This window comes from Solanum dulcamara, chromosome 6 (genome assembly GCF_947179165.1).
Source record: "Solanum dulcamara chromosome 6, daSolDulc1.2, whole genome shotgun sequence".
Classification (NCBI taxonomy): domain Eukaryota; kingdom Viridiplantae; phylum Streptophyta; class Magnoliopsida; order Solanales; family Solanaceae; genus Solanum; species Solanum dulcamara.
The window spans coordinates 48,641,362-48,655,720 of record NC_077242.1 but is presented as its reverse complement, the minus strand read 5'-3'; the positions used below and the strand labels follow the sequence as shown (position 1 = coordinate 48,655,720).

The 14,359-nt window shown below is 33.7% G+C and overlaps 1 protein-coding gene and 1 long non-coding RNA gene across 3 annotated transcripts; one reads left to right on the top strand and one right to left on the bottom strand.

Annotated features, from left to right (window-relative positions):
* Positions 1–5,154: 5,154 nt before the first annotated feature.
* Positions 5,155–9,254, top strand: LOC129891135 (uncharacterized). Of its 2 annotated transcripts, none has more exons than XM_055966391.1 (3): positions 5,155–5,294; positions 7,665–7,861; positions 8,756–9,254. In XM_055966391.1, exons 2-3 carry the CDS (start codon positions 7,680–7,682, stop codon positions 8,940–8,942), a joined length of 369 nt encoding a protein of 122 aa, XP_055822366.1. In that variant the 5' UTR covers positions 5,155–5,294; positions 7,665–7,679; the 3' UTR covers positions 8,943–9,254. The 2 variants fall into 2 exon arrangements, with proteins under 2 accessions (XP_055822366.1, XP_055822367.1); XM_055966392.1 differs by lacking the exon at positions 5,155–5,294 and adding an exon at positions 5,301–5,436.
* Positions 9,255–10,643: 1,389 nt separating this feature from the next.
* LOC129892505 (uncharacterized) lies at positions 10,644–13,588 on the bottom strand. The gene is made up of 4 exons (XR_008767330.1): positions 13,528–13,588; positions 12,141–12,177; positions 11,667–11,716; positions 10,644–10,872 (listed from the first exon to the last, which is right to left on the bottom strand). It is a non-coding gene; the product is annotated as an uncharacterized LOC129892505 (long non-coding RNA).
* Positions 13,589–14,359: the final 771 nt, after the last annotated feature.

Here is a 14,359-nt window from a genome sequence, read left to right as displayed (position 1 = left end):
AAGGCCAAGATCGAGGACTCCATGAACATGGCACCTAGGGTCCAATAAAAAGGAGAAAAGGTGCTTGCTCCAACCCAAATTTGAGATTTGAAAAGTTCTGATAGAGTACCCGGGATTCATTTGGAACTCCGTGCGTGCAAATAAACTATGCTGCCCCACTAAATTTGACATTTTAGACTCAATGATAAGTTAGAAATTTCCAACTGAGGTTGTATCAACAAAAGTGGATCCCACACTCAACTATTATTTTAAGTCAAATTCCACAAAGGCATCAAGATTTGACTAAAAACCTCGAGAAGTGCATAAAAGATTATTTTAGATCAAATTCAGCATTCCAAAGCTAACCAAATTGAAAAAATTATCATTCGAGCATGTCTTACAAGATGGTTTAATGAGGTCAAACTTAGTTCAAGGCTTCAAAGCTAAAATGTCTAATAATACAAACTCACACTGAAAGACTCGGGACTCGAGCCGACCATACCACTAGCCTAAATAACCCTTCCGAAGCTGAATTGTCAGAATTCCATTTTGAGGCTGTTTTCCTATATTTTTGATCGATGAGTCAACCATTCAAACTCCAAGAACTCCAAAATACAAAAACTGGCATAAACCCCAAACGGATGACCAGATGACCAAATTGTCAGTCCTAGCAAGTCATAAATGACTTGGACTCACTACTGGAAAGCTCTAAATACTGAAAAGATCAGAAAATAGAGGATATGACCTAGATGTTCATTACATATAATGTAGAAAATTAGCCAAGATCTATCTTCAAGAGATTGTTCGATTGCATAGGGTGTTAGTCTCTTTCATTTTGGATAGAGGTACACAATTTGCTTCTATATTTTAGAGGACCTTGCAGGTTGAGTTAGGTATGATGCTTGATTTGAGTATAACTTTTCAACCTCAAACTGATAGGCAGAGTCTGAGTGGACCATTCAGGTGTTGGAGGCCATGGTCCTCACATGTGTGATAGACTTTAGTGGTCATTGATCTATTTCTTACCCATTGGTTGAGTCTGCTTAAATAATAGTTACCACTTTATCATTGATATGGCTATTTTTGAGGAATTTTATGGGAGAACGTATAGATCTCTCATTGATTGGTTTGATGCACTTGAGGTGAGATCATGGGGTACTAATCTTCTTAGGAAATATTTGGAAAAGGTCAAGTCAATTCAGAACAAGTTTTTGGCAGCTCAGAGTAGACAAAAGTAATATGTTGATTGGAAGGTTAGAGATATGGAGTTTGTAGTGGGAGAGAGTTTTGCTCAAGGTTTTGCCCATAAAGGTGTGATAAGGTTTAGAAAATGAATTGAGTCTGCAATTCATTAATCTGTTCAGATCTTTAGGCAAGTGGGAGAGGTAGCCTATAAGTTGGCCTTGCCTTCGGGTTAGTCAGGTGTTCACCCATTGTTTCATGTATCTATGATAAAAAGTTCCATGGTGATGGAAATTATATCATTTAGTGTAATTCTATGTTATTTTAGGATAGTCTATCTTCTGAGGAAGAGCTTGTGGCTATTCTAGACAAGGAGGTCTGTAAGTTGAGATTTAGTGATTCCATATGTGAAGGTATAGCAGAAGAACCACCCTGTAGAGGGGACCACTTAGGAGATCGAATCAAACATGGATAGTAGATATTCTCAATATTTCATAGATTCAGGCATCCTTTTCTTTCTTTTTGTTCCTTCCTTCTCGTATGTTTAGGGATGAACATGTGTTTAATTAGTATTTGATTATTAACTCATCACTTTTGATGGGTGTTTAGGAACATAGTACCCTTGTATAAGTCCCTGTAGGGTAAGAGTTAGAGAAAAAAAAATTAAAAATGGGAGTTGGGTTCTGGCCTAGAACAAAAGATTCGCTATAGCAAAGGTCTACATCTCGCGAAAGTTCATAGTGAAGGTCGCGAAACAATAACATGAATTAAAGTTTGTTTTCTCGCTCAGTCTTGGTCAGAACTTAAAATATCCGACCAGAGAACTTTAATGGCAACTTTTCAAGTATATTTATGCATGTTTTTCTATTCTAAATTATTTAGTTCTGCTTTTTAGTATGAACTTATGAATTCAGTCATTAACTATGACTTTGGGAACCTATAAGCTCCATAATAATGGGTTCTTTCAACATATGGACTGCTCAAAAGAGATTAATGGGGTTGAAACTTCTTGAATGAAATTGGTGTGATCATGAAAACCTTTTGTATAATGAACCAATCTCTAGATAAATGATTAGACCTTCTAAGAAGGTAGAACTAGGTAATTTGAATATCCGAGACCTTTGTTTGAGGAAGTAGATGATTAAAGTACTATTATATTTTATTTATCTTATACATTGAATGTTTTGAGATTTTAAGGAAAGGGAAGGCTCTGGTGATTTAACTTGCTTGCTTCTTGTTCTTCTATTGAAGTAGGTTATAGTTTATTTGGAGTTAGACTTTGCTGAGTTGTTTATATGTTGTATGAGTTGTATAGCATACAGATTGGTCTTCAGACATAGTTGTGTTGTTTTGATGGTTGAATTAAAGATTGCTTGTATGAATAAGCATGCAAACTGTTGAATTGTCTATTTAACTGATGTTATTAATTATGAACTTGTGATTATCTATACTTAATGTGTTGTCCTGAGAGATATCTGAAGAGGCTAGTGTATTGAGATATGCGGATAGGGTAAGAATACACTTACAATTCTGATGATAAGTGGCTCGAGTCTGATATGAGCTTAAAGACAAGTGGTTTGATCGGGTACCACACTGGTACAGTACATGGACACCTAGGGTCTCCTGCAAGTCATGACTATATGGGCAAGATTAAGACCCTTTAGCATGTATGTACAAATGAGCGACAAACTTGTGATTTATTGAGTGAGTGCTAGAGATGATTGGTAGGATGCAGAGTTTATATATCTGCAAGACCAGAATGGATATGATTTCTATGATTTGTGAATTTTTTAGTATTTGATAAGTATATTGATGATTATTGTATTGTTGGTGATTGATTTATAAGTGTTTGTTAAATATGATATACATACATACATATATACCTTTGTATTTATGAAGTATTGACGTGATACTTGTATACTTGTTTGTAAATGTTTGACGATTGGGATATGCTAGAAGGATGATATGCATTTATATCTATATACATGTAAATATGTTAGTGATTGATGATGATTTCAATGACTTGTGACTTTATTATTGACTATATGAAATGAACTTGTTTGCTTATTTTATAATTGTAAGTATATATATATACTTGATACGAATCTTAGTCGGCGTATGGTGCCTACCAGTACATAGTGCTTGTTATTATGCTAATCCCGCACCTTCTTTAGAGTGCAGACTGTGATTTAGAGATGTGTACGCGACCTCGCATTTAGCACCGCTTACTTCCAGATCCAAGGGTGGCTAGTTCTATCCAAGTTGTCGCAAATCTTGTTCTGATTTGATGCCTTTCTTTCGGAGATTGATATATTTTATTATTTATCATAGCTACTCTTAGATAGTTTTAATTGGAGTTTTAGGACGATGACTTTCAGATTTTGGAGATGTAATGTTAGACTTCCACTTGTTTTTGTGACTTTTAATATTCTGTTATACTTCTTTCTGTTGCTTAGATACTTTGATATTGTATGTGTTCGACGTTGAAGTTTGGTTCGTCTGCATGGAGGTTGGTGTGGGTGCAGTCACAATGGTTTAGGTCGTGGAAGAGATACATGAGACCTGGAGGTCCGTCAATGGTATAGAGATGTAATTGAGTTAGTTTGCTCATGGAAAAGACATTTGTATCCTATTTCTAATAATCCAATGGTATTTTTGGACCAAAAACAAAATACTTTATAATTTATTATATTTTAAAATAGTTTTGGGGTTAATATTGCTCCTAGCATAAGAAAAGGAAAAAAGAGAAAGATAAAGGAGGAAAGCAGAAGTTAAGCAAAATCTAGGGTACCATTAATGATTATTTAGTCATTTTCTGGTGCAAAACAATAAAAATGGTGACCATAGGTGAAAGGTCAATGGGACATATGCAAAAGTTTTGGGCTTTAGTAGAAGTAGGGCTGGACATAAAATACCAAAAATTGAATTACCGAACTGAATCGGCTATTTCGATATTCAGTATTTCGGTAATTCGATTCGATATTCGGTACTGAAATATAAAATTCGATATTTCGGTTTCGATATTCGAAATTTACAATTATACCATTCGATATTCAGTATTTACCGAAAACCAAAATTAAATTCTCTTTACTTGTCCATTTTCGTTTGTTTGTCATAATTAACTAGTACTAATATTTTATCCTTCTGACCATCATTGACAATATTCCATTTTCACATTTTGTCCAAAACAGTAGTTAGACAATTAACTCTAAAATTCAGAAAAATCATATACTTGATTTTGATATATCATAGTTCTGTCCACTCATCAGTAAGAAGTTTGAAAAACTTGTCAACTGGCTCCATCCAAGTCGAAACAACACAAATACTTGAGAATGTATTGGATAAACTTGAATCCAAAAGAAGAGAAAAATAAAATGACAATGAAATGCTTAAAATTATTAACGGTTGGTTTTAGTAAAAGCTCAAATGACTAAACATAACTAAATTAACATTGTTGTTTAGTGGACTTTGACTTCAATATGGTATTATCGAATATCGTATCGGATCGAAGTTTGATTTAGAGCCTGTTTGGATTGGCTTTAAGTTGGTCAAAATCAACTTAAAGCCCCTTTTCAGCTTTTGGACGTATTTGCCTAATGCTAACTTTAAGTCAGAAAGTTCTTAAAGTCAGTCAAAAATGAAAAGTTAGGATTCCTAACTTTTTTTTTAAGTGTTTAAAGTCATTTTCTTTGACAATGGAAATTACTTTTATATCCCTTATATTTTAACTAAATTTTCAAATTACTATTTTTATTCTTTTAACCCTAAAATTCACATAATTTTCTTCATTTAAGGACTTTTATCCAAACACCCAACTGCTTATTTATAAAAATAGCTTTCACCATTTTAAAGTTCTAAAAGCACTTCATACATAAAAATTACTTTTTTAAGCTCATCCAAACAGGCTCTTACCAATTATCGAATTACCGAATCAAAATTTAAAAGTTCAGTATTTAGTATATACTTTAAATTATCAATTATGAAATCCAAACTTTGAAAATATCGAACCGAACACGAACCTCCGGTGCGAAGAAGTCTCTCCTCAAAAACCCAAGGGGCGCAGCCATCGGCGAGAGAAACAAAACCTCGGCTATCATTTTTCCTTGCACATCAATCCGTAGGCAGACCTAAAGGTGCAATTTTGAGTTCATTCTGTACTCTTTTATCTTCTCGTTCGATTTCATTGGTTTTTACTATCGGTTATTTACTCGGCGGTCTAATTTCTCCCCGATCTCGTTCCATAATATTTGTTGATAAGCATATCGTGTACTACTGGTAAGTATGTGTCAAGGAGATTTAACTTTTTTGGGGGGTTTGCTTGTTATGATTCGGTGGTGGGTTATAAGTGTTTTTGTTTCTGGCGATCGCTTCGTTTGAATAAGCAATGGATGATGGTTCTTTGTCTGATCTATGATCTTGGTTTTCTCTGCCTAGTCTGATCTGTGGAATACAGCAGTAGCTATCGAGGCAGACTTTTGATTTTACTTTTGGGTGTTTGAGGGAAAATGCTTATTGATTTTCTGGTAAATCATTAACAATGTTGATTCTTATTTGTTGTACATTTGAATAGGAGTGGTTATGTTTTGGTGGATCGAGTAGTTTAAATTTTTTATGGGTTTCTGGTTTGCTCAAGTTGATTGGTGTTGGACAGTACGGAAAGAAGAAAATTATCTTCGGGGTTGTGGAGTCGGACTCAACCCTCTTTCTCATTCTAAGCATATTTTGGGAGCATCACTTTTTAGCTGTAGTTATGTTAGAAGTCAAACTAAAGCTCCATTTGATCATATTTCCTTTGCTGGCTGAGCTTCTTGTTTGTTTTCTATGTAAGTGAGAGTGTACCAACTTTATTACATATAGCTGACCCAACTAGATTGTGATTTGAGGCATAGTTTGTTTTATACCTTATCCTCCATTTTTTTTTTCAATTTATGTTAATCTATTTCCTTTTTACGCCATTTAAAAAGAATGACCCTTTTCTAAATTTGGAAATAATTTGATTTAAACTTCTCATTTTACCACTAATGAGAAGCTTTTATAGCCATACAAAAGTTATGGCATGTTTAAGACCACAAGTTTTATATAACCACACAAACATTATGGCATGTTTAATACCACTAATCCCAAAAGTCTTTCTTTCTTAAGTTTTGTGCTAAGTTAAACAACTTTCACATGAATTGGAATTTAGGAAGTACTGTGTTCGGTTGGATGGAAATATGAGGGGTTGTAGGAGTTTGTATTTCTCTTCTTGATAAGGAAGTTATTGAGGAGGGATGGAAGTGGAGGAGTTTGAAGCCTTCTCAGTGTTAAATTATTGAACCCTTCAAAATGTGGATGTAAATGAGAAGTATGGCACTTCAATTTCCCATCCAATCACACCAAACTATTGGAAGTTTAATATTTCACCTTCCCATTTCCTTGTAAGAATTAAGCTCTAATAAATATTAGTAACTAAGCATTGGATATGGAGATTATTTAGTTCTTTGGAAAAGGTGATACTGGAGAAATATGGAATGCAAAATCAATCGTACACTAAAGAAGTATGGACCAGCGGGGGAGTAAAGATTTTAGAAGGTTGCAGTCATATTTTATTGAAAGAATTTCCTATTAAGAATTGGGCAATGCAGTTGGCTTGGTCACACTCCACACAAATCTCAGTTCCCTCTCTTATACTACATAACTAGAGAGAGTCAGTCGATAGCCCAATGTAGAAGTGGTAGTGTCTTGAACATAGAATTCATCACAGGGATTTTGGGTTTATTAGAGTCTTAGAGACATGCAACGCACCTTTAGCAAAAAGTGATGAACTGATTTGGAAAAAAGGATAAGAAAGGAAAGTTACAGTCAAATCTTGGTTTGAGTCACTACTGGAGGAAGGAGGGCTAAAATCCCCATAGCCATTTAAGCAGATTTGGAAATGTTTAGCCCTACCAGAGTTGCTGCTTTTGTACGGATTCTAGCTCACAATGCTTGCCTGACACAAGATAGATTGAAGAAAATAGGTTTTAGCTCACGCAATAGATGTTATCTCTGTGAAAAAGATGAAGAAACAGCTAACCTTCTCTTCATGCAATGCACTGTCAAAACACAATTATGGGGATTAAGTTTCAACCTAATACCTACACTGGACAATGCCAAGAACAACAGAGGAGCTGCTCAATTTTTGGTCAGTGAGAGGAAGGAACAAAGTTCTACAAAAGATTATTCTGATAGTCCCTGCATGCATTTGGTGGAGCATATGTGGAAAGAAAGAAACAAGAAATGCTTTGAAGGAATCTATAGTTCTGTCAGCAAGTTAAATATATCTTAAATTTATTTGTGTCTATCTTTTGTTAGTGAAAATATACTTTACCTTTTCAACCAAAAAAAGTTAGCTTAGGAAATGTTGTATAATTTTTAGTTGCTGCTCTCGAATTTGGCAGAAAACAATGAATAGTATGTCTTCTCTAAATAACTGGTCAGATTTTTAGATGTTTAGCTTTGATGTCCTCTATTTCTGTATCTAGGAAATCAGGGAATTGATGGCGTCGAAGATTCAACAACTGCAATCTCAGGCATGCCAAGCTTCAAAATTTGTTGCCAAGCATGGTACTGCCTACTACAAACAGTTGCTGGAGCAGAACAAGCAGTACATTGTGGAGCCACCCTCTGTTGAAAAGTGCAATGAGTTGTCCAAGCAGTTACTCTACACTCGTCTTGCGAGGTTATATTCTCTCCGACTTAATTTTGTGCAAGTTTTTGTAATTAGCTGGGATGAAGTTGCTTGGATTTGTTGATTTAAGTTTCACATGAAAACCAGTACCAGTGATTTGGTTTCTGGTCTAATGGGATTTCAGTCTTGACCCTTCCTCACATGAATTAGGTGCATTAATGCAATTTTTGGTGTCTTCCAAATCACGGATGGATTATAATTTTATTTTGTATGCTACATAAATACTTTTAAATGAAGGGGCATGGGTAGTGAGGATTCGTAAAGTAGCCAACCTAACTAGCTTGGATTGTGCTCTAGGTGTTGCTGTGTGCTATACAGAAATACATAGTCTTCGCTCAAAAATAAGTAGGTATAGTCCTGAACTTTGTCACTTCATCTAGGATTGATTTTCACTAGTTAAGATATCGAAGTCAAAACTTTGGTGCATTATAGTGGCAGTGTCATTTTTTACCCAAGTATAGTAGAAAGATAAAGTTGGTGCTGTTGTTAATTTTCCTAACTTAGAAAGAACACGGTGGATCATTTTCCTTCCATAATATGTATTTGAATCGTGCTCTATCTGACTGATTAGCTCACATGCAATGCAAATCCCTGTTATTTGTGCCTTTTCATACGATCAAATAGACAGCGGAAAGTTATATGCTGTTATATTTGGCTTTAAGCTTCACCTCCAGCAACTATACGAGAGTTTGAGTGTTTTCTTTTAGTAGATATGATTAAATTTACGTGCTTGCTGCTTAATGTGCTATCTAACATTTCTGTTTGAATCCTCAAATAGCAAGCAGCATATGAGCCAAGTGGTGTGCATATTCAAATGACAAACTTACAATACCAACTGGATACATTGTTCATGATCATTTCTTAAACTTCTTTTCTGTTGGACAGCATTCCTAGCCGTTACGAGGCATTTTGGAAGGAACTTGATTCTGTCAAGCAAATGTGGAAGAATAGGAAGGAGTTGAAGGTTGAAGATGCTGGAATTGTTGCCTTGTTTGGTTTGGAGTGTTTTGCATGGTATTGTGCTGGTGAGATAGTAGGAAGAGGGTTTACATTTACAGGTTACTATCCTTGAAATATCAGTTCTTATGAAAATTAATTGGGCAAATTGACTAGTTGTAAGGGCTCTCCCTCGTTAAGGATGATTTGAGTGACAGGAACTCCATACAAGATTTTGTTTCCCCAAACAGTTTCTGAAGCTGCAAAGTCAGTGTTTACATTATGCCACAAATAATCTCTGCCCATTCAATCTTCCTTTTTACCACTTCAGTGAAGTGGCTTAGCTTGAACTTTGTAATAGTGGATTTAAATTTGCTCAAAGTTTACTGCTACATGCGACAGTATTTGTTCTTATTAATTACTTCGCTTCTATTTGGAAGGTTGACTAGCTGATGTTTTGCATATCCATGTTTCGGATCGAAATTTCTTTTGGTAATGTGGAAGTTGGTTACAGCAGACGTTATTGATCGGAATTGTGGTTTAGGACGTGATTTATCATTCTTCTTTTTCATTCCTAGTGCATCCTTGCATTTGGGCAGATTGAGAAATTGAAACTATTGAGATGTGAGTTAACCTCTCTTTGCACATGTAATCTTAGCTGTGGTCTAAAATCGATATATAAACACCATTATATAAAGTAAATAAAAATATTACTATCTTGGGCATAGTATAGCTGCTAAATGTTCTCTATATATTTTGTGAATGTTATACTATTGGATGTTGAAATGGAATATGTACGCAGTTGAACATTTACATATGTGGGAATACTATATATCTTTATATACATCTATAAATAATACAATAATGAGCCCGTTTGGATGGGCTTAAAAAAAGTAGCTTTTATGTATGAAGTGCTTTTAGAACTTTGAAGTGCTGAAAGTTATTTTTATAAATAAGCAGTTGAGTGTTTGGATAAAAGTGCTTATGATGTGAATTTTAGGGTTAAAAGAATAAAAAAAGGTAGTTTGAGAATTTAGTTAAAATATAAGGGATATAAAAGTAATTTTCATGGTCAAAGAAAATGACTTTAAGCACTTTGGAAAAAAAAGTTAGGAATCCTAACTTTTCATTTTTGACTGACTTTAAGAACTTTATGGCTTAAAGTCAGCATTAGGCAAACACGTCCAAAAGCTAAAAAGGGGCTTTAAGTTGGTTTTGACCAACTTAAAGCCAATCCAAACGGGCTCAATATGTGCATCTTATATCCTGTGATCAATTTCTATTGGATCGTCTTTGATCAAAGTCACTTGTTACATTTGAAATGAGGATAAAATATCGATATTCTAATAATTCTAGAGTTAATTAGTAGAGCAGCACTTACCATACATTGAAATGTTACAGAAACACAAACAAATAGTTATCTCAACGAAGAGTTAGATATGAAAGTAGCAATTTACTGATCAACAAAAATTGTAACAAAGAACAGGGAATGAAAGCAGTACGTGTAAATATAAGAGCAAGCAACAAATGGGATATTAACGGTCTAATTATGTTATAGATTAAAGGAAAATAGTTCATTGAAGGAATTGAAATGTTTTTTTTTAATCAAAGTTATGAGTGTACAAGAGCTAAAAGACTTTAATTTTTGTTAAAATCTTTTAATTTTAGAACATATTTACACATGGCACTGAGATATAGTGTGTTTATGTGTGTGTACAAACATTAAAATTTTGTTTTAGATTAGGATACAAACATTAATATTTGTGAGGTTATAAGATTTATTTTTTGGTAATACAACTAAAACAATTAGACTAAACTCAATCAAAGGCCTCCGTACTAACACAACAGAATATGTTATCTCTACATAGGTGTATGAAATAAATAATCAATGCAAACATATTTATGTGCATCGCTATGCATATATAATAGGATTCTTTTATCTACAATATGTGCATAAGCACGTTTGAATTCATCATTTCCTATGAATAATAGTTGTAGTTATCAGCTTAGCAGACAACCTTTTTATCATCCAGAAACCACCATATGAAGAAGTTTATAATGAATACCTGCAAAAGCCAAGTAAATATCAATCAATTAAAATATTGAAATGGATGCCAATTATTCTAGAAGTACACAGAGAAGAAAAACTTTCTAGTGTTTTACCAATAGCAACACACTGCTAAATAAAATATATATAATTTTCAAAATCAATGTTTGGATATGCATTTTAATTCCAAATGTTTATTTAAATTACCAACCAAAAAAGATGATCCAATTGTACAACGTATGGTGTACAAGCCTTGCACTTGATAAAACATCGATCATTGAAAACTCAAAAAAATGCGCAAAGCTTGCACTATAAAGTTTTCGATTTTTCTATAATTAAAGAATCAGAAAGGAAATGTAAAGATTAGGCTTTATGCATGATTAAGCTCCGTAGGTGAGTAGATTACCTACCTACATTTAGTTTCGGCTGCATTCATGTTGCCTCTATGAATGTGGTTCTAACTCTTTAAAACTTATTGAAAGTACAAACATATATAGAAGATAAAGTCGTAATAACTAATGTTTCATTTTTTCAAAAGGTAAATTTATTTATAGGCTATTGTATGAACTACCTCAGAGATACTGAAATCTCCATTAGCAAGTCTCACCTCTGACCTCTGTTATAGACTAGAGAAGTAACAAGTACATGTCTCCTAACGTATAATCAACAAGCCAGTCATTGGTCGTGCTCACTTTATCAAAATAGAAATCTATATATAATATACAACACAAACCTTTAAATGAGATGTGTAAATACCTTTCATTCATCCACTTCAAAAAAATTGGGTATTTTTATATAATATACAACACAAACCTTTCAATGAGAGATAACCATAACTGGATATGCACTGTCAGATCGTCAACCTATAAAAGTTGCAGTATAATAAAATTTTAGTAAAATAATCAACTTAACGTGGTGATTCTACTAGCATAAACGATATAACTCAAATAGTTTTATGCAACTTGGAAACAACATCATCAGCTGACAATTTACTAAGAACTTATGGACCATTCTTTAAAAGTTTGAACGTGACTTTCATCAAATATGTTATGTTCAAAGCAACGAAGCCTCCACACTTGGAAACATATATTAGACTATACTCAGCAACATTTAAAAGTACTATTAAATTCCAATAGATATGCTCTCGTGAATGGAATAGAGCAAACGTCAAGAGAGAACAGATTTTTTTAAAAAAAAGAAGAGAGGAATAGTAAGACACAAAGACCAATCACAACAAAATGAAAGAGAAATCAAAACACAATCTAGCCAAAGATTCATAATACTTACAGGATATTCCTAGTTTCTGTTGTAAAAGGACTCTCTTCTGAAAGCCAAAGAAAAACATGAACATCAAAATTTAGGCCGAATTAGTAGTAGCATTCTATAGGAAATACTAAATATGAGAAGTAGATAAATAATAGAAAACTATGTATAAGCTGACAGAAAAAGAGCAGTGAAGAAGGTCAGAGGCACAACAATTTTACATGTGCGCATCATGAATCTGTGTTCATTCATTTCAAGAATAATATTTTCTATCTAAATTTTCTCATCCATATAGTTATCCATCTATGTGCCTTTAACTCTTCCATCAACACACCCCCTTCATCTTTTTTACTGTCATCATTAGATTCAGGGCCTCAATGAAAATATTTACATTTGCATCGTCTTGAAGACAATTTTCTTCACCATCTCTTACTTCAGAAATTTTACCATCATCTACATCCACCTTGAGATTTTTAGGGCTAAACTACAGCAAAGTACTTCTTGCTCCCTTTTTGGCCTCAGGCTTGCTATTCATAGCTGTAAGGAGAAATTGTGTATATCGATCTATCTAAAGAGTGTGTACCCGCATTCGCTTAAGAAGAAGGGCACACGTGTCCACGAGAAGAAAGAGAAAAGTTATCTAATTATCAGTTATTAATTTGCTTCAGTTGTAACCCCGTTTCCTCCACAATTTTCTTTGTTATGTGATGATGATAACATCACTTGTAAAGGGGCAAGTATAGTTGCAAAATAACAAAGTTTGTTAATCCATATTAATATATGTATGCAAATATGATCAATTAATTAGGTGACAAATTCACAGTTGGACATCGCTATTTTGAGTGTTGCTGACACCAAATTTCTAGAACAGTAGTGGTATCACCAGGTAACTTTTCCTTCCCTCCTCTTCTATTTCTTAAAATCTCCTTCCTCATATTCAATTCTTGATCTAAATCCCTACAAGAACCAGTTGGTAAGTATGATATACAAATCTAAACATCTCGTGTTAACTAAGATGATATTACAGTCTACAGATTAATAAAACTAACTCAAACCAATTAGTGTACAAAGACCCACTTTGTCTGAACTACCACAATTTCTCCTCTTCCTTTCTCAAGTACTACATTCTTTGGGGTTCCTTACTAGAGAGATGAAGAAGTTTGAAACACAAAAATAGAGACTGAACCACACAGAACTGAGAGACAGATGAAATGTATTAAGGCTGAAAGTTCAAGAAGAAGATAAATTAAAAATCGAAAGCATATAAATTAAGCAAACAGAAATGACAACAATGTGACTATGAGAAGTATAATCAAAACCAATAAAGCCACGAAAATAAAAATAAAAATAGACCAAAAAGAAAGATAAAGAAAAAAAAGAAAATTGGGGATTTTTTTTTTTAGAGAAGTACATATCTATGATTAGAGAACACAACCGAGAAAATGAAAAAAGACCAAGAAGATGAAGAGAACTATAAGGTTCATTGAAGAGCTGGAAAGAAAATATATAGCTGAATGTGAATAAAGATACAGGAAACATGACATTGGTAAGTGGTAACAGATGATCAAAGACCATAATACCCTTAGGGATCGTTTGAGTCATGGGCCCTTTCTGTAACTATTTGAAACAATGGCGTACACTTTCAAAGCTATAATATTGTCATGCAAGATATCATTTATCGGGAAAAAAAACATGAGTTAGTTTGACAGATAACGTAGATTCTAATGCAAGTAGTAGGAAGCAAACATTACCCTTAAAAAGAAAGGTGCAAAGTAAATTCAAAAGATGACATATAGTTAAAAATTACATAGCTTATATCCTAATATATATGACTAACGCTAGCAAATTCTATATATGTAAAATACTTGATGTCTATCAAATATGTTATAATAGAGTAATTCAGGTTTACACAGAGGAGCACCTTTTTAGATAGTATAGGCATTCCTAAATGACTAATAAAACTGCTCATCTAATACACAGACAGACACAATTCATCCGAGATCACTGAAGCTTTATAGTTAACCATCTTCCTGCTTCTTCAGAACATACATTTGGTAAATCCATCTCAATAATATAAAGCTTTGGAGGTCCAACAGATCTAGAAAAGAACCACATAACATTGAAAAAACTTGAATTCAAATTACTGATTATTATAAACAGTACCCGAAGAATGACACTTCAAACTACTCTACGAGTGTCATACCCCATTTTCTATTGCTGAAAATTGAATGCATCTTGACAAA